This window comes from Lactuca sativa, chromosome 3 (assembly GCF_002870075.4).
Source record: "Lactuca sativa cultivar Salinas chromosome 3, Lsat_Salinas_v11, whole genome shotgun sequence".
NCBI lineage: Eukaryota > Viridiplantae > Streptophyta > Magnoliopsida > Asterales > Asteraceae > Lactuca > Lactuca sativa.
Genome location: NC_056625.2, coordinates 107,796,084 through 107,823,932, shown reverse-complemented (window position 1 = coordinate 107,823,932; position 27,849 = coordinate 107,796,084). Strand labels below are relative to the sequence as shown.

The window sequence follows — 27,849 nt, the reverse complement described above, 5'->3', positions numbered from 1 at the left end:
TTTACATGCATATCTGGTAGACAGATGATCAAATTTGTATGGAAAAACATCATGACTAGGTTTGGCACACCTAAAACACTTGGTAGCAATAATGGCCTACTATTCGCCGAGAACCCATTTAGGGAATGGTGCGCCAGCAAAGGAATTAACCAACGGTTCACGTCGGTAGCACATCCACAGTCAAATGGGCAGACAGAAGTATCCAACCGAACAATTGGGATTAAAAAACAGCTAGGAAAGGCCAAAGGAAATTGGGCTGAGGAGGTACCGGCGGTTCTATGGTCATATAGAACAACACCACAGACAAGCACACGGGAGACCCCGTTCAGCCTGACGTATGGCGCGGAGGCGATGCTTCCAATGGAAGTAACAATAGGCACATTGAGGACGGTCCATACCGAGGAAAAGGCCAACTCTTGGTACCTGAGGTTAAACTTGGACCTCCTCGAAAAACGACGGGAAAGATCAGACGTGTATCTTTTTCAAAAAAAAAAGTATAGTTTTTTTCAATTTTTTTTCTCCAATTTGGGTTTTATTTTGTTTGTTTTTTCTATCTCGTTTTTCTTTTCGATTTTTATATGTTTGTGTTTGTTTTTTTTTAATTGTTTCTTGTTCTTAGTTGATTTTATTTTGAATTTGAACAACGTAATGGTTTTCGAAGATGATAACAGCGGTGTGGACAATAATGGTGGTGGTAAGGAATCAGGTATGATTGATGACAGATGATGATTTCATCTAATTTTATTTTATTTATATAATAATAATAATAATAATAATAATAATAATAATAATAATAATAACAATAACCCACATACATATTTTAGAAAAACAAAGTCTTTCATTATGCACACTCCTAGTCCACGTCTTTTTCTACAAACAATTCATTTCGTTTTTGCTTAAAACCACCCAGCTATTCACTTCATGACTTAAATATCTAAATAAAATCATTTTAATAAATAAAACATTCGATATTATATAACAAAAGACTCCTAAAAATAGTATTGGTTTTATATGTACTTGAAAAAAGTTAAGAAAGATTAGTTTGCTTCTTGATGCTTATGAGCAACTTTAAAAACAGGATAATATCCATCAAGATCAAGGCGATCTAGTATCTCTCGAGTACCCCACAAATAAGAAGAATGGCCCTCTATCACTTCTGTAACATCAACCTGTACCCACAAATTAATAATCATTGTTTTCATCGATTAAATCTTGTGAATACCGTGTAAAAAAGGGTATTTAAAAAAATAAATAAATAAATAAATAAAAACTTACGTTCTCGATTCCGGGAACATCCACCGGTTGAATTCCAGCTAATCCTTGACTAAGGAGACTGTTTAATTAACATGGTCAACACTTGGAGATATATAAATAGACCAATAATACAAAATATTGTACAAAAGTGTGTAAATCAAATATCCTTTTTACTTTTTTTCTCTTATCATCTTCCTACACACTTAAGATTGTGACATTTGTCATATTTAATAAAATTAATAAATTTTTATTACACTTGCCATCATCTAAAAATAGGAAGAGGATGGATAAAAAGAATAAGTAGGAGACTATTTAACTTCTCTAAATTATTAGAAACATAAAATATAAAGTAACGCGTAGTTTGATGCAAATGGTTTTTAGTGAACTTCCACATGTGATCTTATCATAAACAGGGATTTAGATTTACCTTGAATAATTGATTTTAGTAGCCCAATAATGACATAACCTTTACATGTATAAGTATAACCCATACATAATTCTTAAAAACTACAAATTATTTCATGTTGACAATCTCGTAGAATATAAAGAATTAAGCCTTTCGCTCCATGATCACTCTTCTCCACCATTAAAATTAATCATATCATGTATGGGAATTGATCAAATGATTTTGTTCTTCAATCTTTTTAATATTAAGTGGGTGTATTTCCATTTGAATTTTCCAAATCATTAAAATGTTGAAATTGCAAGAATAAGTCTTAACAAAATACAACATAAACAAGATGCATGAAAGCATGATGATTCCATATAATGCATACCTGGCACGAAAAGCTACTCCAAGCATCCAGTCAGTTGTTGAATAAGCATTTACTAATCTTCCAGAAACAACCTGCAAAACATATTAATTATTTTATTTTTAAGATTATTATTATAAGAGACTTTTTAAGCTATAAGAAAAGATGCTTGAATTCATTCACCTTCCTAATAGCTTCCCAATTTTCATCTTTAATAGCAACTGGTGCTCCAAGTAGAACAACTCTTTCCACAAGTCCAACTGAAAAGTAAATAAGATATATGAATCTTTGCACCTTATATAATTTATTCTTCTTGTTGGTTTCCTTTTTAAAAAATTTATAGATATAGATTACCTATGCTATTTATATTTAATTATAAAAAAAATTATCTGGACTAATTTTCAATTACAGTTAAAAAAGAATTAAGTTAAAAATATAATTAATGTCGGTAATATTTCATATTGGTCTTATTTAAAGGTGTAATTTATTTCATATTTTGTTATGTATTTTTGATAAATTAAGTTAATATAGTGAATAGTGATTAGGACATAAAATATTCTTTAAAAAAGTTAGGGATATAATAATGAAAATTAAAAATAATAGAGTCAATTACACTTTTGGTCCCTGAGTAACCATTTTTTGTAATTTTGGTCCATATTTGAGGTTTTGTAACATTTTTGGTCCTTATTCCAAGGAAAATGACTATATTATTTGAACCAAATTTTCAAAAATCAGGTTTACTCAAGGGCCAAAATGTAGTCATTTTACTTGGAACAAGTAAAATGTTACAAAAACCTCAAATGAAGACCTAAAATTGCAAGAAAAAACTCTTTGGGACTAAAATTGGATAACAGCTAAACGCAGTCAGGGACCAAAAATGTAAATTACTCAACATAATATAAAAGGAGTAAAGTAAAAAAATCAAAAATCAAAATCAGGTTTATGTAATTACCATGACCCGTTTCAGCCAAACTCTGAAGACACTTAAAAATCGCTCGTGCTCCAAGTGAAAATCCCACTAGTGTTACAGGCCTGAAAGTTATAATTATAGAATAATTTATGATTTTTATATGTTTTACTTAAGCTTTTTTAGTACATGAAAATATGAAATAATCTGATGTTAATGTACCTGTTACCTTGCAATCCGTTGACCAACACTTCAGCAAGAAGCTTGCCAGCCTTGTCAGATCTGAGGGAGGAGCAAAATTCAATATGGCAATTCTCAAGGGACTATTTCTGTTTATATGTATAGTTGAGAGACTACTTTGTTATTTATTTATAGTTGATTGGTATACTTATATTTTGTATTTTTTCGATTTTTGGCTAATCAAAGTAAGAAGTCCAACTTTGGTGGGATTTTGAATTGTATAACATGTGGAGTTTGATTTTAAAAATGAAAAAAAAAAAAAAAAAAAAAAAAAAAAAAAAAAAAAAGGAAAGAATGAAAAACCTGTCCACAGCAATGGACCATTTGCTATCGATGATGTCAGTAAGAGTGAGTAAAGTTGCAGGCAAGGCTAAAGCGGCTAAAAGAGAACTTAAAACTGTCATCATAGCACCTTGTTTCATTAATTCCATTGCAATTCCTGCATCATGGATTTAATTACAATAAGAGTGTTGTTCAACTTTTTTTTATGATTTTTATTTATTTTTGGGGTTAAAGTGATTATTACTTGATGTAAGCCAATCTTGGATTGCAGTGCTTACAGCAATCAGATGCTCGGATTCCCATTGTAACACATACCTGAAAATTTGACTTAAAACTATCACTTGGTTTTGCAGATTTAAGTTTATTGTAGAAAAACTAGATTTGTTTTTCTAGCAAAAACAAAGTAAGGCAGATGTTTGTATACTATGTGATTGTAACAATTTATCATATAGTGGATTTTTCTCTCTCTCAAACCTTTGGAGTTTTCCACATATATTAATCTATTGGAAGGCTTGTTGGGAATCTTTGACACCATTTTCCCAACAGTTATAGGGGAATCTTTGTATTCTATGTGATTGTAACAATTTATCATATAGTGGATTTTTCTCTCTCCGACCTTTGGAGTTTTCCATGTATATTAATTTTTAGGGAGGCTTGTTCGGAATCTTTGAGAAAATTTTCCCAAACAGTTATAGGGGAATCTTTGTATTCTATGTGATTGTAACAATTTATCATATAGTGGATTTTCCTCTCTCCGAAGCCGAACTTTAGAGTTTTCCACGTGTATTAATCTATTGGGATGCTTGTTAGGAATCTTTGAGACCATTTTCCCAACAGTTATAGCGGTATCTTAAATATATATACATTTAAATACCTTTCCAAATTATCATTTTGTCCTTCCCAAGGCCTTAAAAAATCTTGTTCCTCAAATACAAATCCTGACACCATGATTCCAACAGCCAACCTCTGGGAACACAAGGTTTAATGAGAAATCTTTCATCAAGAAACTAAAAAAATAAAAATGTTTAAAGAAACTTACGCCTTGATTGTGGTTTTCCCCTATGCCTTTGAACTCAAATTCATCCACACTTCCTGTCCTTCTAGCCATTTTAGTCCCCGAAAGTCCAGCCCCAGCAGCTGGATCAATTCAAGTATTAATTATTCCTTGTTTAATGACATTAACTCATCCCATTAGAATAATATCATTAATATTTAACTACAATTTACAAATTCTTTCATATTAGCAGATAGCACCTATTCCTTTGTACATAACTAACCTCCAAATGATGCAGCTACTGCAACAGAACCTGCAACACTCCCTGCAGCACTTGCAACAGCAGCAAATCCACCAGCTCCAATCACTGGAACAATGGTGCCTAATGTAGGTGCTAAAGCACCAACTCCTGATGCAATTGCTGGAGCAGCTAAACCTGTTGAAAATGTAAAAAATAGTGTATGACATTTATAAAAATAAAAAAAAATGAAATGTGTAAGTTTTTTTTTTTTTTTTTTTTGAGAAAATGAGATGATCATATCATCATACCACCAGTGATTGCCATTAGGGTTCCACCAGTTACAGCAGCTGCTCCAATCAGACCTCCACGTTTCCACTTCTCCCATGAGTCATCTGAAGTTTGTACATTTTCGACTCCATCATCTTGTTTCAAAACAGCCATTGCTGAACATGAAATAACCACCTCAATTGCTTCCTACAAAAAGGAAATCTCCCTTCGGTAAATTGATATCGTATGCAATGATGAAAACAAAGACATTAATAGAAAAGAGTCAAAGACAATATCCTATGATATTTTATATTAGACTTCAAGATGTTTTAGTGCAAAACCAATGTCAAAAACATAAAAAAATAAAAACTATTTATTTGATATATGAAGGGATGCTAAAGTGGTAAGACTGTGATTTAACAAAGCAACAAAACCCTGAATCCAATAAGAATTGGGTAAGGGGGTTAATCCTGTCTCCACCCAGGGTGTAAGCATAGAGCAGATACTAGCACTAAAGTTGAAAGTAAAGAGGCGACATGAGTAAGAATGTAAATACTATATGCAAAGCACAAACAGGTAAAGTATTGGTGGAATTAGGGAAGGTGTAAAGTGAAAGAAAGTGAAACTATGCATATACACATGCACAAGTTGAAGAGTGAGGGCCCAATGGTGTAAGCATAAAGCAAATACTAGCACTAAAGTTGAAAGTAAACACAAGACAATTTAGAAGAAAGCAGATGCTAGCACTAAAGCTTAAAGTAAAGAGGCTAAATTAAAGCAAAAGAAGATCCTAGCACTAAAGTTGAAAGTAATAAAGGGGAAATAAAGAAGAAAGAAGATATTATCATTAAAGTTGAAAGAAAATAAGGGAAAATAAAGCAGAAAGCAGATACTAGCAGTAAAGCTAAAAGAAAATAGGGAACAATAAAGCAGAAAGCAGATACTAGCAGTAAAACTTAAAGTAAAGAGGCTAGAATAAAGCAAAAGAAGATCCTAACACTGAAGTTGAAAGCAATAAAGGGATCTAAAAAAAGAAAGCAAATATTAGCATTAAAGTTGAAAGAAAATAGGGAACAATAAAGCAAAAAGCAGATACTAACAATAAAGCTTAAAATAAAAAAGATAGAATAAAGCAAAAGAATCCTAGCACTAAAACAATAAAGGAACCTAAAAAGGAAAGCAAATATTAACATTAAAGCTAAAAGAACATCGGGGACAATAAGCAGATACTAGCAATAAAGCTAAAATAAAATAAGGGACAATAAAGCAGAAAGAAAATACTAGTAAAGAGGCTAGAATAAAGCAAAAAAAGATCCTAGCACTAAAATTGAAAGTAATAAAGGGACATTAAAGAAAAAAGCAGATATTAGCATTAAAGCTGAAAGAAAATAGGGGACAATAAAGCAGGAAGCAGATACCAGCAATAAAGCTAAAAGTAAATAGAGGACATGAACAAGAATGTAAATATTATACGCAAACCACAAACAGGTAAAGTATTTGATGGATTTAAGGAATGTGTAAAGTGAAAGTGAAACCATATTGATTTGGGGATACAAGAAAACAAACCATTTTAATCCACTTGAGTTCAAACCACGTTGTGAGCAACCTCAAAGCAGCACGATGACGAGCATCATATCCTTTTGGAGGTCTTTCAGTTGTTTTATCATCTTCGGGTGTATCAGCCAAACAAGCTGAAAGAAGCTCATATAAAACCGCAACTTTCCTTTGATTCCCAATCAATCCCACCTCTTCAAACCTTTTTTCTTGCACTTCACTATTGGATGCAGCAGGCACTTGTTCAGGCCTTGGTGACTTACAATCTTTCTCTTCCTTCTTTTGAAGGTGCTCCTTTGTTTCAGCCATTGATTCATTAACTGAGAATTTTTCACGCCATTCATGTGCGTATAACCGATGCTTCTCTTTTTTATGCTCAAAATGTTCTGGAGATGTTTCTATATTTGATACCATTGCGTCTACAGCTTTGGATAATGCAAGTTCTTGTTCTGACACTTCCTTAGAAGCACTTCCATCATTTTCTTCCGCAAGTACTCGTAAAAACTGAAAAATTATCAATAAAAACTGTTGATTATGAAGTAGATAGAAGAGTTCATATGGAATAAACCAAGTATAATACTATAATCATGTCAACTAATTTGATTCAAGCATGAAAGTATATGAAGTTACATACTGATCCAACATTACGCCTGACATTAGAAGAGATAGCAGTTGTCTCCAGATCAGGCCAAGCTGCACTTTCAATTTCTAGGAACCTGTTCTTGATAAAGATACATAAAACTTAGCAATAGGAGTTGAAAATATAAAACAACGAGTATAAATGACTAAGAAAGACAATAAAAAGTGTCTGGATGTAGTGGTTTTATATCTGAATCGTTGAAAAATGTTACATAGTTCTCAAAATAGGTCAATTTTGTTCAAGTTACATACAGGGTAAGCATTTTAAATTACATAAAACAAAAAAGGCACTCAGATAGATACATAATATGATAATAACACCATTGATAAGTGAAATACAAATGAAACTATTATAATTGGAATAAGTTAAATTCCAATTTGTCGAATTTATAATCCCCAATCATTTAGCGTTTACGATAAGAAGAAGAAATTGAAAGTGAATCACTAAATTGATGAAGCGTTTGTAAATTACAGAGTTAGGTAGCTAGGGTTGATTAATTGAGAAGAGGAAAACCTGAAAATAGGGCGGAGGAGACCGGAGGACTCGTGGACCCAAAGGCGACGTTCATTGGAGAAGGAATCGGCGGCGATTGCGTTGGCCAAAGGACGAGTCTGGTGGATCTGGACATGGTTTAGGGCGAGGGCAAACAGTGCTCCGGCAGCACGTTTCTTCGTCTGCATTAACGTTGACGACATTGTCACGGCAACTCCAAATAACTACCACCTCTGCATGTGTTTCAGTTCCCTTCAATTCCCTCGAATAATAAAAATGAAATGAAGTAACTACTTTTATGTCAAGATGTAATTCGTTGTAATGAAAAAGTTGTATTTGTAAATTTAGAAATTTATATGGAGTTTTTTCATAATTTGAATTATATTTTTATTCTTTTATATTATTAGATATAGATAAATAAGATTTAAATGGGGCATCTAAAACTTTTTGTTTTACCTACATTAAGTTGGTGGTTTTTTAAGAGATAAAATGTTTTCGAGAGCCCAGATATTCCGGAGGTCTTGTACAAAATCAAAATGAGGCATGATAACAAATTTATTGTAAAATATTATTAAATAATTTGTTACTGTTAAATTCAAAACTTAAAGGTGAAAACAAACATTAGGTCCAATTATGTTATTGATATTAGTTACTTCAATTTTTCTTTCATGAATAAAAAACCAAAATTGTTTTATATTCTTTGAGTTATTTAAACATTCACTCCCATTAACTAATAACTTAATGAAATATGTATATAAAATATTGAATCCTGAAACATATTTATATTTTTCTTTGGATATAGCTAATTTCATTAAATAATGGGTAGATTATAAAATTTATGATTAGATTTGAACTTTTTTATTTTCTTCGATTTTTTTCATAATTCAAATGACTCCAAGATTGTATCCAAATGTTAAAGTGTGCATATAAGAAACCGGCCGATTTTATTTAATAATAAATCATAAAAATGTATTTTACAAATATACCAACATCATAATTATATATTTGTCCTAAAATTTGAAGGTCCCCTAAAATCGGAGGCCCCATACGACTGCACCTTCCGCACATCCCCAGGGCCGCCATTGGTTTTCGGTCTTTTTTCATGTCTATGAAATAAGATATGGACCAAAAAAATTTAATGTCTTTGGTCTTCAATAAAATATATTGTTTATGGCGGTGACGGTGACGGTGGCAGTGGCACTGGAGGTGATGGTGGTGGTGGTTGTGGTTGTGCACGGGTGGTGGTAGTGGTGGAAAAAGAAATACTATGACATTAGGGTTATAACTTACATATCCCAAATGCAACATGTGCATAGGAACAGAGCCCAAATTTGTGAGGGACCCAAAAAAAAAATTAGTATATACTATTTGCATCGGCAGCCCAGTAATTTGGGAGAAAAGCATGGAACAAAACAAAGGCATGAAAGTATGAAACAGAAGCCGGCAGTGTAATTTAGTCATCAGTTTCGTTTGTTCACAAAAAAAAAAAGTGATCACCAAGGGTTGACGACTAGACAGCAACTCAACGATTCAGCAAGGGTAAACGTCTAGACGAACAGGTAATATACTAAGATTTATGAGAAATTGATTTATGAGAATTGAGAAATTAAGGATTATTAGCCAATCAGGTAGGAATATCAAGTTTATAGTTGTCAATTGCATACTTGAATGATTCATATTTTCATAGATTATCTATTTAATTGAATATTGAATGAATTTAATATTTTATTATCGGTTTATCTACTATGGAAATCAGTTTAATAGAATAGTGAATGAATATATTAGTTTATACTTTATAAGATTCATAGAAATCAGTTTAGTAGTTTAAATTATAAGTTTATGTTTATTGTAAAATTGTTTATCAAATTATGTTTATTGTAATTGCTTGAATGTTAAAAGTTGAAAATAATGAACTTGTAGTGATGAAGTCTAAACAACCATCCGGTTATCAAAAACGTAAAAAGAGAAAACTAGATGAAGAAAAGAGAAAGGTTGACGTCGGTGCTCTAGATAAGTTTATCCATAGACAACCTGTTGAAGAGCACATTGAAGAACATGTTGAAGAGCACATTGAAGAACATGTTGAAGAGCACATTGAAGAGCATGTTGAGGAGCACATTGAAGATCAAGAGCATGTAGAAGTAGAAGAGACAGAAAAGCATGAGCCTGTTAAAGAGATTGTTGATATATATGATCCAAGAAGGTGGGAAAAACTTAATTCTGATGAGATTAAAATTTTGGTTGAAAAAGGTCCTAAAAGAGATAATAGTATTATGTATGGTCCCTATGATAAATTTGGTAGACGATTTTCTGCAGCTTTATATACAAAAACTTTATCAAATTTGGAGAAGTGTGATAGAGAATGGTTAGTATATTCGAAAGAGCTAGATAGGGTATTTTGTTTTTGTTGTAAAGTGTTTAGAAAAGGGATTTCGAAAGGTAAATTGGATGGTGAAGGTTATGCAGATTGGCACCATGTTACCACTAGGGTTAAAGAACACGAAATTTCATTGGATCATCTTACAAATAGGAATAAGTGGTTTGACATGCGTAAAAGATTGAACTTGAACGAAACAATTGATAAAGTTCAACATGAGCAGTTCAAGAAAGAAAGAGATTACTGGAAACAAGTGCTTTTAAGAATTATTGCAGTTGTGAAGTTTCTTGCTAAACATAATTTAGCATTTCGCAGATCCAATGAAAAGTTGTATCAAAAAGGTAACTATAAATTGTATTTTATTTGTTCCAGTTCCACCAACAATCTTTTTTTTTAATTATGATGACCGATTCCACTTCTTATTTGTTAATTGTATTTAACAGGATGGAAATTTTTTGGGTGTCATTGAAATATTGGAAGAGTTTGACCCTGTTATCAAAGAGCATGTGCAACGCATCACAAGTGAAGGACTTCATGTGCATTATCTTGGCCACCTAATCCAAAACGAACTAATATCTTTTCTAGTTGAAGAAATTAAAAAAGAACTTATCAAGAAGATAAAGGAAGCAAAGTACTACTCAATCATACTTGATTGTACTCCCGATTCAAGTCACAAAGAACAGATGACTATAATAGTAAGGTATTTAAAGTTATCATATAATTTTGTTACTATTGAGGAATCCTTTTTAGGTTTTTTGAATGTTGATGATACCTCCGGAAAAGGATTATTTGATATTACACTTGAGGAGTTAAAGTCTCTTGGTCTTCAAATTGATGATATGCGTGGTCAAGGCTATGATAATGGAGCAAACATGAAAGGAAAACACCAAGGAGTGCAAAAGAGATTTTTAGATATAAATCCTAGAGCATTTTACACTCCTTGTGGTTGCCATTCTCTTAATCTAACATTATGTGATATGGCTAACAAGTGTGTTAAAGGAAAGAACTTTTTTGGATTCATCCAACGTATTTATACTATCTTTGCAAATTCTACTAAGAGGTGGGAAATTTTGAAAGATAATGTTAAAGCTTGGAGTCTTAAGTCATTATGTCAAACTCATTGGGAAAGTCGAGTTGAGAGTGTAAAAGCTATTAAACTGCAACTTGTGGATGTACGGGAAGCTTTACTTCAAGTTGGAGAAAAAGATAATGATGCTGCAATTGCAAGTGAAGCAACTTCACTAGCAGAAAAAGAACTTAGTGACTTTGAATTTTTGGTATCAACTGTTGTTTGGTATGAAGTACTAAACCGTGTGAATATTGTGAGTAAGAAGTTACAATCAAAGGATATGCATCTTGATAATGCCATTACAGAAATAAACAAATTGATTGGGTACTTCAAGGATTATAGAGAGACTGGTTTTTCAAAAGCGATTGTTGAAGCTAAGGAGATTGCTATTGAAATGGGTATTGATCCAATATTTCCACAAAAGCGTTTGATTGAAAGGAAAAAAAGGTTTGATGAGAGTTCAAGTAGCGAAGAAGTTTCATTTACACCTGAAGAGAATTTCAGAGTCAATTATTTCTCATTGTTGATCAAGCTATTTCTTCTCTTGAGACAAGATTTGAACAATTCAAAGAGTATGATAAAGTATTTGGTTTTTTTATTTCCACATAATTTGAGGGGAATTGAAGATAAAGATCTTAAGTTATATTGTTATCGTCTTGAAAAAGCACTCAAGTTTGAAGAAAGATCAGATATTGATGCCGAGGAGCTTTATACGGAATTGAAATTATTTGAGACATTGGAAACCAATGAATTTAGCAATCCTATAGATGTTTTGAAGTTTTTGAGAGAACTTGATTATTTCCCAAATGCAAGCATTGCATATAGAATATTGTTGACTATTCCAGTAACGGTCGCATCTGCAGAAAGGAGTTTTTCCAAATTGAAATTTGTGAAATCTTACTTACGCTCCACAATGACCCAAGAAAGACTTAGCGGGTTGGCGATGATATCTATCGAGAACGAAATCTTAGAGAGTATAGACTACGAAGGGTTGATCAACCAATTTGCAATCAAGAATGCTAGGAGAGCTTCAAGGGTCGTCGGTTAGCTGTTAGGATATGTTATTAGTCATTAGAATACTATGATTTTGCTATATTTATTGCTATAAGGTTTATCGTCATTTTAATAAAAAAAAATAGTTTACGTAATTTAATTCCTTAAATTTTTACACGTTAAGGTCTAAGGGCCTTTTTCATCCGTTTCGTCCTGGGCATTTGAATCCTCAGAACCGACCCTGATAACTTATAAAACATCTTCCAAAACCATAAGCTATTTTTTGTCCTTTCGAAAAAGATGTCAAAAAGACATTTTTATGTGTTTTGTCTTCTAAAAAACAATCTTTTTCTCGAATGTCTTTCCGTCTACAGACATAAGAATTCAAAAAAATATTTTGCCAAAAAACAAACATCACCTTAGTAATAACAATGTTTCCTCTAGTTAATGCTATGAAAGCAATATATGGATATTATGCTCGCGTGAAAACTTGATAAAGAAAATTAAAATCTAGGGTCATTAGTTTAAGGGTTAATGTCGTAAAATTACAAGTAATAGTTTGTTGTTGAATTGGTAATCTTGCAACTGTATTTGGTATCTCAATAAAAAAATATAGTTCTCCTCACTATCTATTCACTATCTATGTAGATTTATCATACTGGATGTCACAGTAGACGTCATGTCAACACCACCATATAAATACAAGTGAACAACGTCATGTCAACACCACCATATAAATACAAGTGAACATGTTCTCTCATGTAATGGACACAAAACATGACCGACTATCGGTATATTCAGTTGAAACTCACTCAAATAGTACCCAAAACAATATTTATTAGTTCATTGAGTTCAATTAAAAAAAAGTGACCTAAACATCAAATTTAGTATTACTATTGGTTGCTATTTTATTATATTAACCCTTAATTTAAATATACTATTCTTATGTAAAATGTTATATTTTCATTATAACTGGAACATAAAATACTAAAAATATTTTCTTAATTTTCTGTTTTGTCTCCTACGTATTCTCATCTTTTTTACACCTTCAAGAAATACTCAAGAAATTAATCGTTGTTCATTCTTGTTTCTATCTTTCTACTAAAAATTTCTTCTAGATTCCTTTATAGGCTTTCAGCATTTCATAACAAATTTGTAATGATTTATTCAATGGCAATTCAGTAACAGTTTTTCCTCAAGGTTTCTTGATCAAAAAGACAGCAAGAGAAATACAATCAAATAACCAAACCATTTTAATATAATATTATTAATCGCTAAAGTAAATATAAAACTTGGTGATTTACTTGATAAATTCAATTGAATCGATGAAAACAAAAGACAATTGTATTGAGAATTTGAGATCATTATGACCCACCCAAGGACTTAATTTAATCAAGGCCAGTTACGTTAAAACTACACATATCCCACCTGACATTAACACGCCTTATATATATAATATATATATAATATAATATAATATAATTGATTTTACAAAAAAAAGGTCAAACCCGCCGGAAACCAGTCAAACCACCAACCCTCTCACCCTCATGGGTGCAGATACTTGCATGAAGCCCCCTTCTTACACCTCCCACTCTCATAAAATCTACACACTCTCTGCCCTTTCGATTGCGGCCTCGAATACCCACCACCACCACTGCCTCCACCACCACCACCGCCGCCGCCGCCGCTACCACCACCACTACCCAATATAGACTGCTTGTTCCATGAACTCCTACTGCTCCTGCTATACCCTGTATCCTCATCATGATGAGCCCTACCACTACTGTTATATCTCTCTCCACCACTGCCGCCAGCACCACCGCCGTATCTCCGCTGGTTCTGGCTCTGTTCCCATTCTATGTTCCCGCTCCGATTCCCTTGTCTTCCTGAATGACTATATTTATCTGAATCCAGCTCTCGTGGGTCAAACGGGTCCAACCCTAAAGTCAACGGTGGCGGCAGAAGTGGTGGTTGTGGTGCTTCCGGCTGGATAAACTCACCTTCCTCCTCCTCACTCACCGGAAAAGCTTTTGTCATCATTCTTGAACCACCCATCTTTGGTGCTTGCATAAGTTCGCCGGATTTGAATTCCGACGGGTGTACAATGCCACCACCATAGCTGATTCCCGAGTGAACCGGAGCAACGGACGGAATGTAATTCCCGTTTCCCACGTTGATTTTTGTTTCGATGTCCACGTCATCACCTTCAGCTTTAGCCGATCTGTTTATGTCAATCATTCCTCCCTCTGATTCCGGCCACTTAAAACCCATATTCCCTGGATTACTACTTCTCTGAGGAGCAATAAAGGGATTTTGTGACATTTTCATGAAATCAAATCCGACTAGATGTTGATGTTGATGTTGCTGTTGATGTTGATGTTGATGTTCATCTGGGGTGGTGGAATGACATGGTAATTGAATATCTCCACTAGAACTAAACCCGTCACTTCTTGTACCTTGATCAGGGGTAGGGCTAAATTCGTCAAATGACCCGTTAAATAAATCATCAACAAAACTATTCCTTCTAGAAGTAGGTGATGGTAATCCGTATTGTGATTCCATCGCATCAACTTCCGCCAAAAGATCAGAAACGGATTCCTCCGCCAAAGTGCTGAATTCAATCATTTCCGCCATTCCATGCCATGTTGGCAGATCATTACCCGGCTGTGATGGATGGGCGTTTTGGTCAATATTTTGGTCAATGTTTTGGTCAATGTTGGAAGTCGGAGTAGCAACATGATCTCCCGCTACCTCGACCGGCTTCATTGATTCCCATTCCTCCCGTTTGACCCCCCACCCATCGGTTTCCGCCGCAAGTTTTGCCCCACCAACTACCAGACTCGAAGCACTGCTCCAGCTCGGCGGATTTCCCGAATCCGGAATCGGAATCTTCGATTCCGGAGCCGATTCTATCTTTTTCTCTTCATCGATCACCTTCTCTGGAATCGAACCAGGCACTTCAAATACAGCCGTTTCTGGATCTTTAGAGTCTGTAGGAACTTGTTCCGTTTCCGTTTCTGTTTCCCTTGGCGCATCACCGGAATGGAGGTTTCCGGTTGACTCATTAGACATAGTCAAAGACACAACACCCGTCATGTTAAACTTCAAGTTATTATTTCCATTCCAGTTCTGCCCATGGCCAGACGACCCATCAGAAAACTTCTCATGATTGACAGAAACCGGAGCAGAAGAAGGAATCACAGAAACATCAGACGACGGAGACGGAACCGGAATAGGAACCGGAGTCGGAATCTCACTAGCCACGGTTTGGTTACAATCTTTATCCCCCGGAATCTCATTCCCATTCCCATTCTCATGATCATGGTTTTCAAACTGTTCTTTTAACAAATCATTCAAAAGGACGGATTTGTTCTCATTATTTGCCCATACCCTCATGTCAACAGGAAAGTAACCGGTTGTACTCCATTTTTGAAGCTGGATTATAGAAAACGGGCCTTGAACTTTTCCATTTGGATCGAGGTAATGCCACAATGTCTCATTAAGACAAAACGTGTTGTTCTTAATGGGGACAGATGAAGAAGGTATTGTTGTTGTTTCTTGAACACTATTGGATACTGATGAGCTTAATTTAGTGATGGTTGAACCATTACACTCAATCTCATGTTCTGTTTTACCAAGGCCAGGGGTATCTTTGGTATTTCCTTCTTTTGTATTTCCTCCCTCTTCATCATTTGAAACATTTAAGTTTTTTAATTGCTCGTTTTTCCTTGTTCGCCCATTTGCATCATTGGAACTTCCTGCTCTTTTTTTAGGAGATCGTGAACTCTTCACCCCACAATACTTTGACTCCATATCATCTCCTATAAAGTTTAATCACAACACTCGTATAAATATTATAATAAATCGTAATTTACAATTTTGGTCCCTGAAGGAATTGGATTGCAGTTTTGGTCCAAAACTGTAAAACCAGTATACCACAAGGACCAATTTTGTAATTTTCTAAAAGTCGGCTAAACTCGGGGGACCAAAATTGTAATTAACTCTAATATATATATATATATATATATATATATATATATATATATATATATATATATATATATATATATATATATATATAAGTGAAGATTACCATGTTCTTTGTTGAAATACTCTTCAGTGTCATCTGATTCATAATCTGGATTCATTTTTGGATCTGAATGGACTTCTGGGATTTCTTGTAGTCTGTGTTCTCGTTCATCTAGAGTCTTTAGAAGTTGAAGTTTTTCTACACATTCTCTATATGTGGGAATTGGTCAAGAAAATCCAAATTTTAATAATTATTTTAATTTTAAAGTTATTGATTATGAAAGAAAATGAAAATATAAAAAAAAAATAATGTTGCCAAAGGATATCCCTTCCTATGCCCTTTTTCATTTGCTACATCACGAAGATGATTGAGCCGCAATATCTCCTTTTCCATCCACTGAATTGCATTAAAAAAACAAAAGAGGAAAATAATTAATTTAAGCAAAATTAAAATATATATTAATATTTTATCAAGGGATTAAAAAAAGAAACAACTATGTATAGTTGTCCAGATTAAGTGCTTAACCAATTAAGCTCATTATTAAAAAGAAACAGCCCGTAAAGTATGAACTCTATCATAGTTACAAAACATCAAATAAGAAAAACAAAACTAAATTACAAGAATGGTCCCTGTGTTTTTTTATTTTTACCATGTTTAGTCCTTAATTGAAACATTTTCTACTTCCAGTCGTTATTTCAAGATTCCAGAGAGTAAAACCGATATGAAACCTTGAAAAGGGACCAAAAGTTAAAAAAGTTTCAATTTTTTTGTTTAAGATGGAAATAATCAGAAAGCAGGAGGACCATTTTCGTAATTTACTCAAAAGACAAATTTAAGTGTTTTATGAAAGGCTCACATCATCTAGCCTGACTGACTGCAGGGCGATTGCCTTATCTTGTATTTCACCCTGAAAAAAAATTGAAATTAGAAATACACATAGAAAAAATCAAAAAAGGGGAAAAAAATAAATATAAAGATGTGATAGATATGGAGACTTACTACAGTAAAGTGTTTTACAAGCCCACATCTTATACTTTGTTGCAGGCGTCTACATTCTTCCTAAAAATAGCATGAAAATATTATTATTAGTTTAAAAATAGCAGATAAATAAACTCTAAAGTAAATTACATTTTTGGTTCCGTAGTATAGCTCAACTTTACAATTTTGGTCCCAAAAAAATTTTATCTCTTGCAATTTTGGTCCTTACTTGAGGTTATTGCAACGTTTTTGTCCTGATTTTAAGTAAAATGACTATTTTTGGTCCCTGAATATAGCTGAGTTTGCAATTTTAGTCCCAAAAAATGATTAAACTTGGAACACAGACCAAAAACATTACCAAACCTCACATAAGAACCAGAACTGTAAAACAACATATTTTGGGACTAAAAGTGAAAAATTCAGCTATATTCAGGGACCAAATTGCAACAACAGTACACCTACAATGAGTTATAATTGCAGAAGCTTATATGACTATAAAAAGGTATAACAGTTTCCATCAAGGGAAAATTAAGATTCCCAATTATTGAATTATATTATATCATAACACAGATGAACATAAAAGACATACTACTTGACAATAATACACATGCTCTTTTAAGCAATCAGAGGTTTACTAATAGTCTAATATGGCTGAATTTTATAATTTAGCTTTAAGGGAAATAAATAAAAATACATGTAGTAGTTAGTTAGCTACTACTTTCTAAAAACCCTAATTAATTACCAAACTAAAACTGTAAAAGAATATATTTTGGGACTAAAATTGAAAAAATCAGCTATGTTCAGGGACCAAAATGCAATTTGCTATAAATTCAATGAAGCAACAAAAGTACACCTACAATGAGTTCATTTAAGCAATCAGAAGTTTACTATAATGGCTGAATTTTATAATTTAGTTTAAAAGGAAATGAATAAAAATACATGTAGTTAGTTATTCTATAAACCCTAATTAATTACCTCAGAAAATTCTTGATCTGAAATTGTATCAATCGATATAGTCTCCTTCTTGTCTAAATTCAATACTTCAAGCATAAAATCTGTTAACTTTCCATCAATCTTATACATTACATCCACCTTACTTGTACCTAAAAATCACATTATAAACTTTTAGCAAATAAAATAAAAACCTTAAACAATCCAAAAAACTGAAATAAAAACATTACCTACAACTTTCACAAGCCTGTACATATCATTCTTCTGATCACTACCAGATACTCTTATCCTCACAATGGACCCCACCACCTTCCCATGGAAACTTCCACTATCTTCTAGAAGCTTCACCATTAAATCCCTTCTTAGGTATATCAAATTCATATTATGAACATCAATTGCTCCAAATTCATCCAATTTGTTTTGTGATCCACGTTCCATTTCTACCCCTTTACTTCTTCTCCTTCGTTTCTTCTCTTTAACCACAACCACATTCTCATTGGTCCAATCAGGATCATCTAATATTCCAGTGGTATTGACCGAATTGTTGACTGTGGTTTTACATAAATCCTCTTCAATGAAAAAATGGTACTCCAAATGTGTCAACATTTCAATGTGTCCAACTCTTGGTTTCCCAAAAAGATTTTTTAGCCTTGAATCGCATATGATTTGGTTTTTCTTTTTTGGGTCACGAAGATTATTTCTTTTTATATATTCCATTAAAAGTGATTGGACATCAATTCGGGATAATACAGATGTGTTCCCGTTTTTCATGTATGAAACAAAATCCAACAGCTCTTTTGTTGCCCAATCTTTTGACCCTAATTCATCCTTCTTGATCAATGGTTTTTCTGTAATTACAGATTCTTTATGGGGTGGTGTTGTATTGATATGAATATGATCTTCTATTTTTCTTCTTTTGGATTCGTTTTCTTCACGATTATCAAATGATGTTGATGTTGTTGTTGTTGTTGCTGTTGGTGGTGGTGGTGGTGGTGGTGTTGCTGTTGGTGGTGGTGGTGGTGCTACTGCTGCTGCAGTTGGTGGTGGTGGTGGTGGTGGGAGTAGTGGGGGTGGTGGTGTAATAATGGTGATTGATGGAAGAGGTGAAGGTGTTGTAGAAATTGTAGTGGATATTTTCCATGGGTTTTTAGCTTGAGTGAGTTCGTCTAGAGTTAATGATAATTTCCCTTTTAAGTAAACCCAATACACCTTGAAAAGATATTCCCAACTAAGTTTATCATCAAAATCTGCTTGAACCTGAACAGCTTACAGATAATAATATGTAAGAGAAAAGAAAAAAAGAAAAAGTAAACATTTAAAGAGTGTCGCGAAAATAGCAACATGTGATTAATGTTGAAATCATAATTTTCCATTTGTAACTAAGAATGTTAATCTAGTAAAGTGGAAATAAATAAAGTTAAATAGTCACATTCACTTTTTCGATGACGCGTAAATACTGAAATCTTAATTTGAAGACATGAAATAAACATGTGAAAGATGTAGAAAAATCTTGATTATGTAACCTAATTGATAACCTAAGAGAGAAATTATTAAATATAAAAAATTATGATTTTGCATACCTTTCCATCTTCTCCTTGACCATTATTTTCAATCAACATGATTGTTTTCATGCAAATAGTGCAGAAGCCTTTATCACCTCTAACACAAACATAATCAGACTTCCGAATGCAACTTCTGCACAATGAATATGTACAAGTGTAGCACATATGATGAGCTGTCTTCTCACATATACTGCATATATGCCAGCCTGGAATTCATAAAAATAGTATATAATATAATTAGTAAAATTTGGAAGCATTCTCTACTACTATTATTTACAGTTAATATTTCTACCCATTTGAATTACATAATAGAGGAATAGACAGACCATATTCAGTAACAAATTAACAATAATCAAGTGGTCACCTGGTTTTGATACATGATATTATTTAGAATTAATCAGTGGATTCTTTTGAATTTTATTAAATAACAATGCAAGAATTTACGGAGATTAATATGTTTTTCCCTAGTTAAAAGTATCTGATTTTATAGGACGAATACTTGTGTACAAAGATAATAACAAATAAGCTTTCATCTAAACTACTAAGTAGATCATAAATGGTAAAACCTAAAGATAAACATAACAAGGTGAATAGCAATTCTTTCTTTCATGTCTTGTATTCAAATACAGATCCTTTTGGCATTATCCATTAATGCATTTTTCTTCACTACTTCGCATAAACAAGGCCTTAATTTTAATCTTCCCAACACAGAATCAAATTAATATATGGACACAGTTCTTATCGCAACTTTGTTGTATTGATTATGGGCTTTTAAATGGTGTTGTTGATGATGATGCATTAGGTTTCATTAAGGTTATTAGTTTTCTTCTTATCTTAGTAAACGTATAGCCATTGAACTCCACCTCCTTTGTTCCTATTATTGGCACAAAACACCAAGTGATTGAGAAGTTCCCAATTAACCCTTGTTTGTCAAAAGCCACATATTAAATGATACACCATGTAAGATAACATACAAAGGTTGTAACTAACAACAAGCAACTTCTACTGTTCTACATCAGAATAAACTTTCAACCAACTTTGGGGTGACCTATACATACAAACTCATGTTTGCATTCTTAGTAAAGTTAGTTTGACACAGAAAATCAAAATGAAAATGGGATATGAAAACAGGTTGCAACACTAAAAAGAACCATGCATCGAAACTAGGTAAACATATATAAAATGGAGGAAAATGCAAAAGCTCAAATGCGACACTTGTTGATCGATTGATGGCAGAATCTAAAAAGTCTACAGTAACATAAAAAAAAGGAGCATATATAAGATTTTTCTCTTTAGTGAAAAATTAATAACTCAAATCATTACCATACTGAGTTCAAAGATCTTTTCTTGATTAACTTCAACTACAAAAGCCTAAATGTACGAGCACGACTTATAAAGTGTCTAGTCTTTCCCATGCAAACTAAATTTGGAAGCATGATCAGTAATTCTTTATAGGGAAACAAAACCTTAACCTTTCAATTCATACATTATCTTTAAGTGCTCAGTTTCAAGGGTCCAAATGTCTTAAAGTTACTAAGTGTCTACTCTAAGTTTCACCATAATCCCTAAATTTGAAAACTTGGCCTGCATTTCTTACTAAAGTTTCCTAAGAACAAAAACCTAGCTTCATAAGGGAAGAATATAGCTGATCAAACTTCCTCGATTTTGTAAGTTACATATATAGTTTCTTGTCTAGAAGAACATCACCATTTTCATGAAGTAGGATAGAAAACTAATAGGAAAACAATAACAACATCACAAAGAGAACATACCACAATTCCATTTAGCTGCAGACTCAAAAAATGCTTCATCCCGTTTGATACAAGCTGGATGATATGCCTTCGGACAACCCCTACACCAAATAAAGCAAAAACGTGTAAATCATCAACAACAGATAAAACTCAATTCCTTAAATGAAACTGATAATCGCATGCAATTGAGCTTAAATCCATCACCCTCGAATCAATTACACATAATAAAGCAACAATTATCCTCAAAAAAAGCGCAAAAAATCAATCCAAACCTGCGATCGCAAAGCACGAGACTCCCACCATCGAAGCAAATAAAGCAAACATCTTCTTCCTCCTCCACTTCTTTATTCTTCTTAGCAGGAGGCGGTTTCACCATACCCTTAGGCGGCCGCCCTCGCTTCTTCTTCAACACTGCCCCTCCCCCTCCGCCGCTACCTAACTCCACCTTTGCTCCACCACCGGCGACGCTCTCAATAACATCCGACATACCACCGACCACCTTTGAACCATCGCCAATCGGTTGAACCCTATCGGAAATTTGACTATCGGCTACCAAATTTTGACCCTCCATCATTTCAAAAAGGTACAAAATTGATCCAAATTAGAAGTCAGTTCATCATCATCATCACAAACACAGCAACCCCAATCACCGCCAAACAAGTCAACAAACCCTAGATTCTTGTTGGAATGATGTTGAGTTGACCGACGTTGTTGAGATTAAGACGAAACCCCGAGAGAAGGATGATAAATGGTCCGCCGACTGGGGCTGAGTTTGTGGGTGTTGGGTGGGGTTTTACCTTTCGGCGACACGACTTAATCTTACACGAAAGAGAGAGAGAAAGTGAGAGCGTTGAACGCGGCCCCTGTCGATTCTTTCTTATGCTTGCCAACACGTGATCGGTTTTCATTTCTCTTCTAACAATACAACCCCTTGTCTTTCTCAACAAGACTTAAAATACCCCCGTATTCTTAAATTTATATAAAATACACTTGGAATAACTAGTAAATTATAAAAATGGTCCCTGTATAAAGTGGTTTTTACCATGTTTACTCAGAAATTGGAATTTTTTTATTTTAATCTGTATTTCAATGTTTCATATCAACTTTCGTTTATGAAATCAACCATGTTAATTGGAATAATTTCTCGTTTTATATATAAACAGAGTCTTGTGCTACCCATGAAAACACACATTTTAGTTATATTCTTATGATGGAGCGTGTGTTGTTAACCACCACGTCATTTGCGAGAATATAATTTGAAATGATGAGTCGCTCGTGAAATTATTCTAATGATAGAGTTTGTGTGGCTAATCGACACGTTGATATAAGAATAATTTTATATTGAGGTTCAAGCAGTTTTGTATGGTTGATTGATTCACCATTTATTTATTTTATTTTTTTGAAAACGACGAATAGGAAGCATATATTAGAAAAGATGAAACAATAGCAAGAAGCTATGCAATTAGTCAGGCAACAACAAGCAGAAACATAAACTAATGTACAAACAAGAAAAATAAGCAAGATATCAAAATGGGAAGCAGCTCCAATCTACCCAACATTTTCCAGAATTACCTCTGTATTTGCACCATGCAAACGCCTGTAATATAATTGAATTCGACGTTTTAGTAGGAGAGGGATGTTTTTTGTGAAAGATTCTCTCATTAGGGGCTGACCAAATGTTCCACACTGTCAAGTATAAGATTGCGTTGAGTACCTGCCTTTTGTTTGAGCAGTTCCCCCAAGAATTACCAAACTCGATACAATCCTTGATACTATCAAATTCAATGCCCTGTAGACCACACCATTTGAGAATCCAGTACCATACCGTCTTTGCAAAGTTACACCCGAATAAAAGATGATTTGCTGATTCGATTGCACTTTCGCATAAGTGACAATTCAAGTTAATTACCGAAAGACCCCTTTTATCGAGTGCTTCTGCTATCGGAATTCTGTCAAGATTGGCCTTCCATATAAAACATTTGACTTTAAGGGGAATGAGTTTCGACCAGCATATTAGTGTCCCAGTGAAATGGCTACCAGAATCGTCAATTAGTCTCCTCATAATGTTAACCCGATAAGTTCCCTCTTAGTGTAAGTTAAATCGAAATCCAATTTTTGAAGAAAATTGAAACTCCTGAGAGGCGAAGAATTGATAAAACGCATGTAATTCCATAAGCATATTGTTGTTGGGGGGGGGGGGGGGGTGCATTTCCATCTCCACACAAAACCATCCGCATTAAGCATGTCCCCAAAAGTGTGCACTTTTTAACTGACTTCATGTTGTACAGATAAGGGAATCGAGTTTGTAATGGGATATCACCACACCAGATATCTTTCCAAAAAAGAATTCGTAGGTTGAAGCTTGGAATTATAGAGAATATCCCACCTGGTTCGATGTTACGGTTGGATAGACTTTTAATAGCCTTGTCGATATTACACCAAACACTAGAACTATCCTTCCTGCACAAAAAGGTGGAGGGGTGTACTTTCAAATTATGAGTACTCTCAATAACTTCCGACCACAGTTTCCCTTGTTCATTTTTGAGTCTCCACCACCATTTGGTTAAAAGTGCAATGTTTTGTGCTAATAATGTGCAAACTCCCAAGCCACCTTTTTTCTGCTTGTCACAACCTTTGACCAATCCACCCAATTAATTTTCATTTTTTCTTCGTCCCCGCCCCATAAGAATCTCCTTTTAAGTTTTTCCAAGGATTCAAGGACTCCCTGAGGTGCTTTAAAAGAGAGAGGTAATACGTGGGGAGGCTACTGAGGACCGATTTGATTAGGGTCAATCTACCACCAAATGAAAGTGTGTTCGCTTTCCAACTTGACAACCTTTTTTGAAACTTGTCCAAAATTGGTTGCCAATTTTTCTTTAGTGTCATATTCGCTCCCACTGGGACACCCAGATATGAAAACGGGAATGAACCTCTCACACATCCAAGTGTTATGGCCATGGATTGGATTTCAGAATCAGGAACACATGTGCCAAAGAGTCTAGATTTATGAAAGTTGACTTTAGTCCGGATAATGTTTGGAAACACTTGAGAATACGAGAGAGATTTTTAATACTAACTTGATTCCAATCACCCATAAGCAAGGCATCATCGGCGTAGAATAAATGGGATAACTTTGGGCCATTGTGGGGTGGCTTAACACCATTAATCAAGTTTTTCATCTTAGCACCTTGCAATGCGACATGTAAACCTTCCATGGCGAGTATGAAAAGAAATGGAGATAGAGGTTCGCCTTGTCTAACTCCACGTGAAATTTGGAATTCGTTTGTTGCAGAACCGTTTATCAAAACAGATGCCCTTGAGCTTGAGAGGCAACCGAAAATCCATGTGCACCACTTATCTCCGAATCCCATTTGTTTCATTATTGATTCTAAGTAACCCCAATTAATAGAATCAAAGGCTTTTTCGAAATCTACCTTGAAACAATACATGGATTTCTTGTTCTTTTTAGCCCAAGAGTGAAGTTCATTGACTACGAGAGGACCATCAAAGATGTTTATGCCTTCGATATATGCTGACTGGACTTCATCAACAACTAGATGAATGACTTCTTTGATTCGATTTGCTAAAATTTTCGCCATGATCTTATATAGACATCCAAGCAGACAGATAGGCCTGTAATCGCCCAGGTAGATAGGATCCTTTACCTTTGGAATTAAGGTAATGAAGGATGAATTGCATCCACTAGAGAATGTTCCTGTTACTTCGAATCTTCTAACACATCGGATAACGTCCTCTTCATCAATTCCCATTTGTTCTTAATGACTTTGAATGTGAATCCATCTGGCCCAGGGGCTTTCTCGGACCCACATCCCCATATGGCCTTTTTGATTTCATCAACCGAGATAGGAGACTCGAGATGAGATCTATGTTCCGGGGCTAGTTTCTTGAATAAGGGGCTAATTATCTTTGGCCTCTCAGGCCATGGTTCATTGAATTTGGAGGAGAAGAAATTGAAAATCTCCATCTTGATGTCGGTAGGATTCGACGTCCAACGACCATTAATTTTGAGACCCTATATCTGATTTCTCCTATTCTTATTCTTTAGCATTCCATAAAAGAACCTAGTGTTTTCGTCACCATCACATATCCATCTGACTTTCGCCTTTTGTCTCATATCAAGTTTGACAGCATATTCTAGTTCACCTATTTTAAAAAGTGACTCTCGCCTGTCAATGATTCCAGAATCATAAAGAATGCGAGATTCGGCCTCCAATTCAAAGCAATCCACCTTTTCTCTGAGCTGTTTTAGATCATCGTGTTCTAATTTGGAAACATCAGATCTCCAATTTTTTAGAATGCCCTTTAAATATTTGAGTTTAGCAAGAAAGTATTGATCTGGCGCGCCGAAACTAGAAAAATTCTTCCAAGCGTTATCAAATATCGTATCAAAATCCTTGTGAAGCATCCAAGAATTGAAAAAACGAAACGGGGGAGGGCCGAAATTTAGAGAAGATGGTTTAAGGAGTACCAGGGAGTGATCGGAATGTTTACATGGAAGGACTGTCACCGTCGTGAGTGGTTGTTGTTTGATAAACTTTTGGCACACCAAAAATTTGTCCAGTTTGCTTTGCTTGAAACCATCATCACGAAGATAAGTAAACTTTTTCCCACCTTGATTGAACTCATAAAGACCGGCGACAACGATGAACTTGTTAAAATCAGAAGTTGTGTACTTGCAGAAGCTGGAGTTAAATCTTTCTTTTGGATGACTAACAACATTGAAATCTCCTAAGAAGATCCAAGTTCCAGGAGTTTGGCTTTTAAGTAAGGTAAGATCTTCCCAGAGTGAGCGTTTCTCGGTGACAGATTGAGGGGCGTAAACATTCACAATGGTGGTTGTACCCGGAAAGCCTTTCCAAGATCCTGTGGTGGCGATGTAGTTCCTAGTCAGAAAAGATTCTGACTTGCGAAAGATAGTTGAATCCCAGATGCTTAGGATACCCCCAGAGCCCGTTGTTGGATTGATAGCCTCAAGATCGAAATCCATTGAACCCCAACAACCTGGAAGATCAATTGTTTTTTAGTCTGAGACCTTTGTTTCTTGAATGCCTATGAAATCAGCCTTGTATCTGTGTCTTAGGTCTCGAATCCACTCAATTTTGCAGGATTCCTCGATTCCCCTGATATTTAAGGTTATCAAATTCATTGTGAACTTGACTTGGCACCAACACCTTGAAGAAGATCAACCAATTGTGAATCTTCTTTTGTAAGTTGAAAACCCACTTCATTCCCCCACTTTGACCATGTGATCAATCTCGTTTAGTACTGATGATTCATCATTCGAGTTGTTGTTGTGATTATCTAAAGGTTCCAGGGATTTATTCAAGTCTATTGATGGAGAATTGTCTTGGGATTTTGGTCGGTATGACACGTTACTAACTGGCCTGCTCGGAGAAGAATGCTCGAATATTCTTCGTGGAGTGATTGAGGATGAGAATGAAAGTGAACGATCGACTTTCCTTCTTTTAACCAGCGAGTCACCAATTTCAAAGTCTGGTACAGCTTCGGAGTAGGGCGAATTGTCTTTTTTCAGGGTGGAGCAAGGGTTGTCCCAAACTTTGCTTATCGGTGGGGGCCCATGATTAGGAGAAGCAACAAGTGCCATATCCGTAGGAGCGTCGCTCACCTTGATTGGTGCGTGTGAATTGGTGTTCCTGTCCTCTACAATTTTTTCATCAGGATTATCCTCCATCATCCAGGTGTTACCCTGGATGTCATCACCCATAATAGTCTCTCCATCAACAGTAGGGATGAGCATCGGAACCGGGTACCCACTTTTGGAATCGGAACCGCCTCGGAACTACCGGTTTTGGAACCGGAACTGCCTTAAGCGGTTCCGGTTCTCGTTTTTTCGGAACCACTACCCGCTGGGTACCCGCCGGAATCGGTTAATATATATATATATATATATATATATATATATATATATATATATATATATATATATATATATATATATATATATTATCTCATATAAATATATGTGTTACTTAGACCAGTTTAGAATATATATTGGTCTGGTTTTGTCCATCTTTGGTCCGAATTGACTTTATTTGAATCGAACTAAATTACGGTTTTATCGACAAAAGTTAACAAAATTAATGTAACTGGGTTACCCGCTCCTGGAACCGGAACCGCTGGTTCCGGCACTGGTTCCAAACATTTAAGAACTGCCTAGAGCGGTTCCAGTTTCGGTTCTAACTTTCTAGGAAACGCCGGTTCCGGTTCCAGTTTCGGTTCTCGCCAAATGAGGCGGGTACCCGCCTATGCTCATCCCTATATACAGACCATGTTGCACATGCTGGTTCGTTTTTCAGATTGCATTATTTCTCCTTCTTCTAAATCCTCCACTTGATTATTTATCCATGTTTCTGACACTCCATCCTCATCAGATCCCTCATCCGATCCTAATTCTGATGAATCGTAGTCGTCTTGTTCATCATTATCATCTTCATCATCGTGTTGGTCTTGAGGCGCGGGTGTGTGATAAAAGG

The 27,849-nt window shown here is 34.7% G+C and overlaps 4 protein-coding genes across 5 annotated transcripts; 1 reads left to right on the top strand and 3 right to left on the bottom strand.

The window, feature by feature from the left end:
• Positions 1 to 926: 926 nt before the first annotated feature.
• On the bottom strand, positions 927 to 7,923 carry LOC111897468 (uncharacterized). 2 transcript variants are annotated; one of them, XM_023893431.2, is made up of 15 exons: positions 7,645 to 7,923; positions 7,126 to 7,207; positions 6,504 to 6,995; positions 4,979 to 5,144; positions 4,713 to 4,865; positions 4,475 to 4,572; positions 4,310 to 4,401; positions 3,680 to 3,750; positions 3,457 to 3,592; positions 3,136 to 3,195; positions 2,959 to 3,038; positions 2,190 to 2,266; positions 2,031 to 2,101; positions 1,276 to 1,333; positions 927 to 1,169 (listed from the first exon to the last, which is right to left on the bottom strand). In XM_023893431.2, the coding sequence occupies exons 1-15, from the start codon at positions 7,824 to 7,826 to the stop codon at positions 1,038 to 1,040; spliced, it is 1,950 nt and encodes a 649-aa protein (XP_023749199.1). In that variant the 5' UTR covers positions 7,827 to 7,923; the 3' UTR covers positions 927 to 1,037. The 2 variants fall into 2 exon arrangements, with proteins under 2 accessions (XP_023749199.1, XP_042756199.1); XM_042900265.1 differs by lacking the exons at positions 3,457 to 3,592; positions 3,680 to 3,750.
• Positions 7,924 to 9,512: 1,589 nt separating this feature from the next.
• On the top strand, positions 9,513 to 12,117 carry LOC111898015 (uncharacterized). The gene is made up of 3 exons (XM_023893966.2): positions 9,513 to 10,341; positions 10,481 to 10,654; positions 10,751 to 12,117. Exons 1-3 carry the CDS (start codon positions 9,513 to 9,515, stop codon positions 12,115 to 12,117), a joined length of 2,370 nt encoding a protein of 789 aa, XP_023749734.2.
• A 1,229-nt stretch (positions 12,118 to 13,346) lies between these two features.
• Positions 13,347 to 22,192, bottom strand: LOC111897478 (zinc finger CCCH domain-containing protein 44). Its single transcript, XM_023893439.3, has 10 exons — positions 21,607 to 22,192; positions 21,356 to 21,435; positions 19,602 to 19,789; positions 18,252 to 19,278; positions 18,046 to 18,173; positions 17,092 to 17,151; positions 16,949 to 16,999; positions 16,418 to 16,488; positions 16,156 to 16,307; positions 13,347 to 15,883 (listed from the first exon to the last, which is right to left on the bottom strand). The coding sequence occupies exons 1-10, from the start codon at positions 21,906 to 21,908 to the stop codon at positions 13,608 to 13,610; spliced, it is 4,335 nt and encodes a 1,444-aa protein (XP_023749207.1). The 5' UTR covers positions 21,909 to 22,192; the 3' UTR covers positions 13,347 to 13,607.
• Positions 22,193 to 25,367: 3,175 nt separating this feature from the next.
• LOC111898035 (uncharacterized) lies at positions 25,368 to 26,342 on the bottom strand. Its single transcript, XM_023893980.1, has one exon. The coding sequence runs from the start codon at positions 26,340 to 26,342 to the stop codon at positions 25,368 to 25,370; it is 975 nt and encodes a 324-aa protein (XP_023749748.1).
• Between the last annotated feature and the right edge of the window lie 1,507 nt (positions 26,343 to 27,849).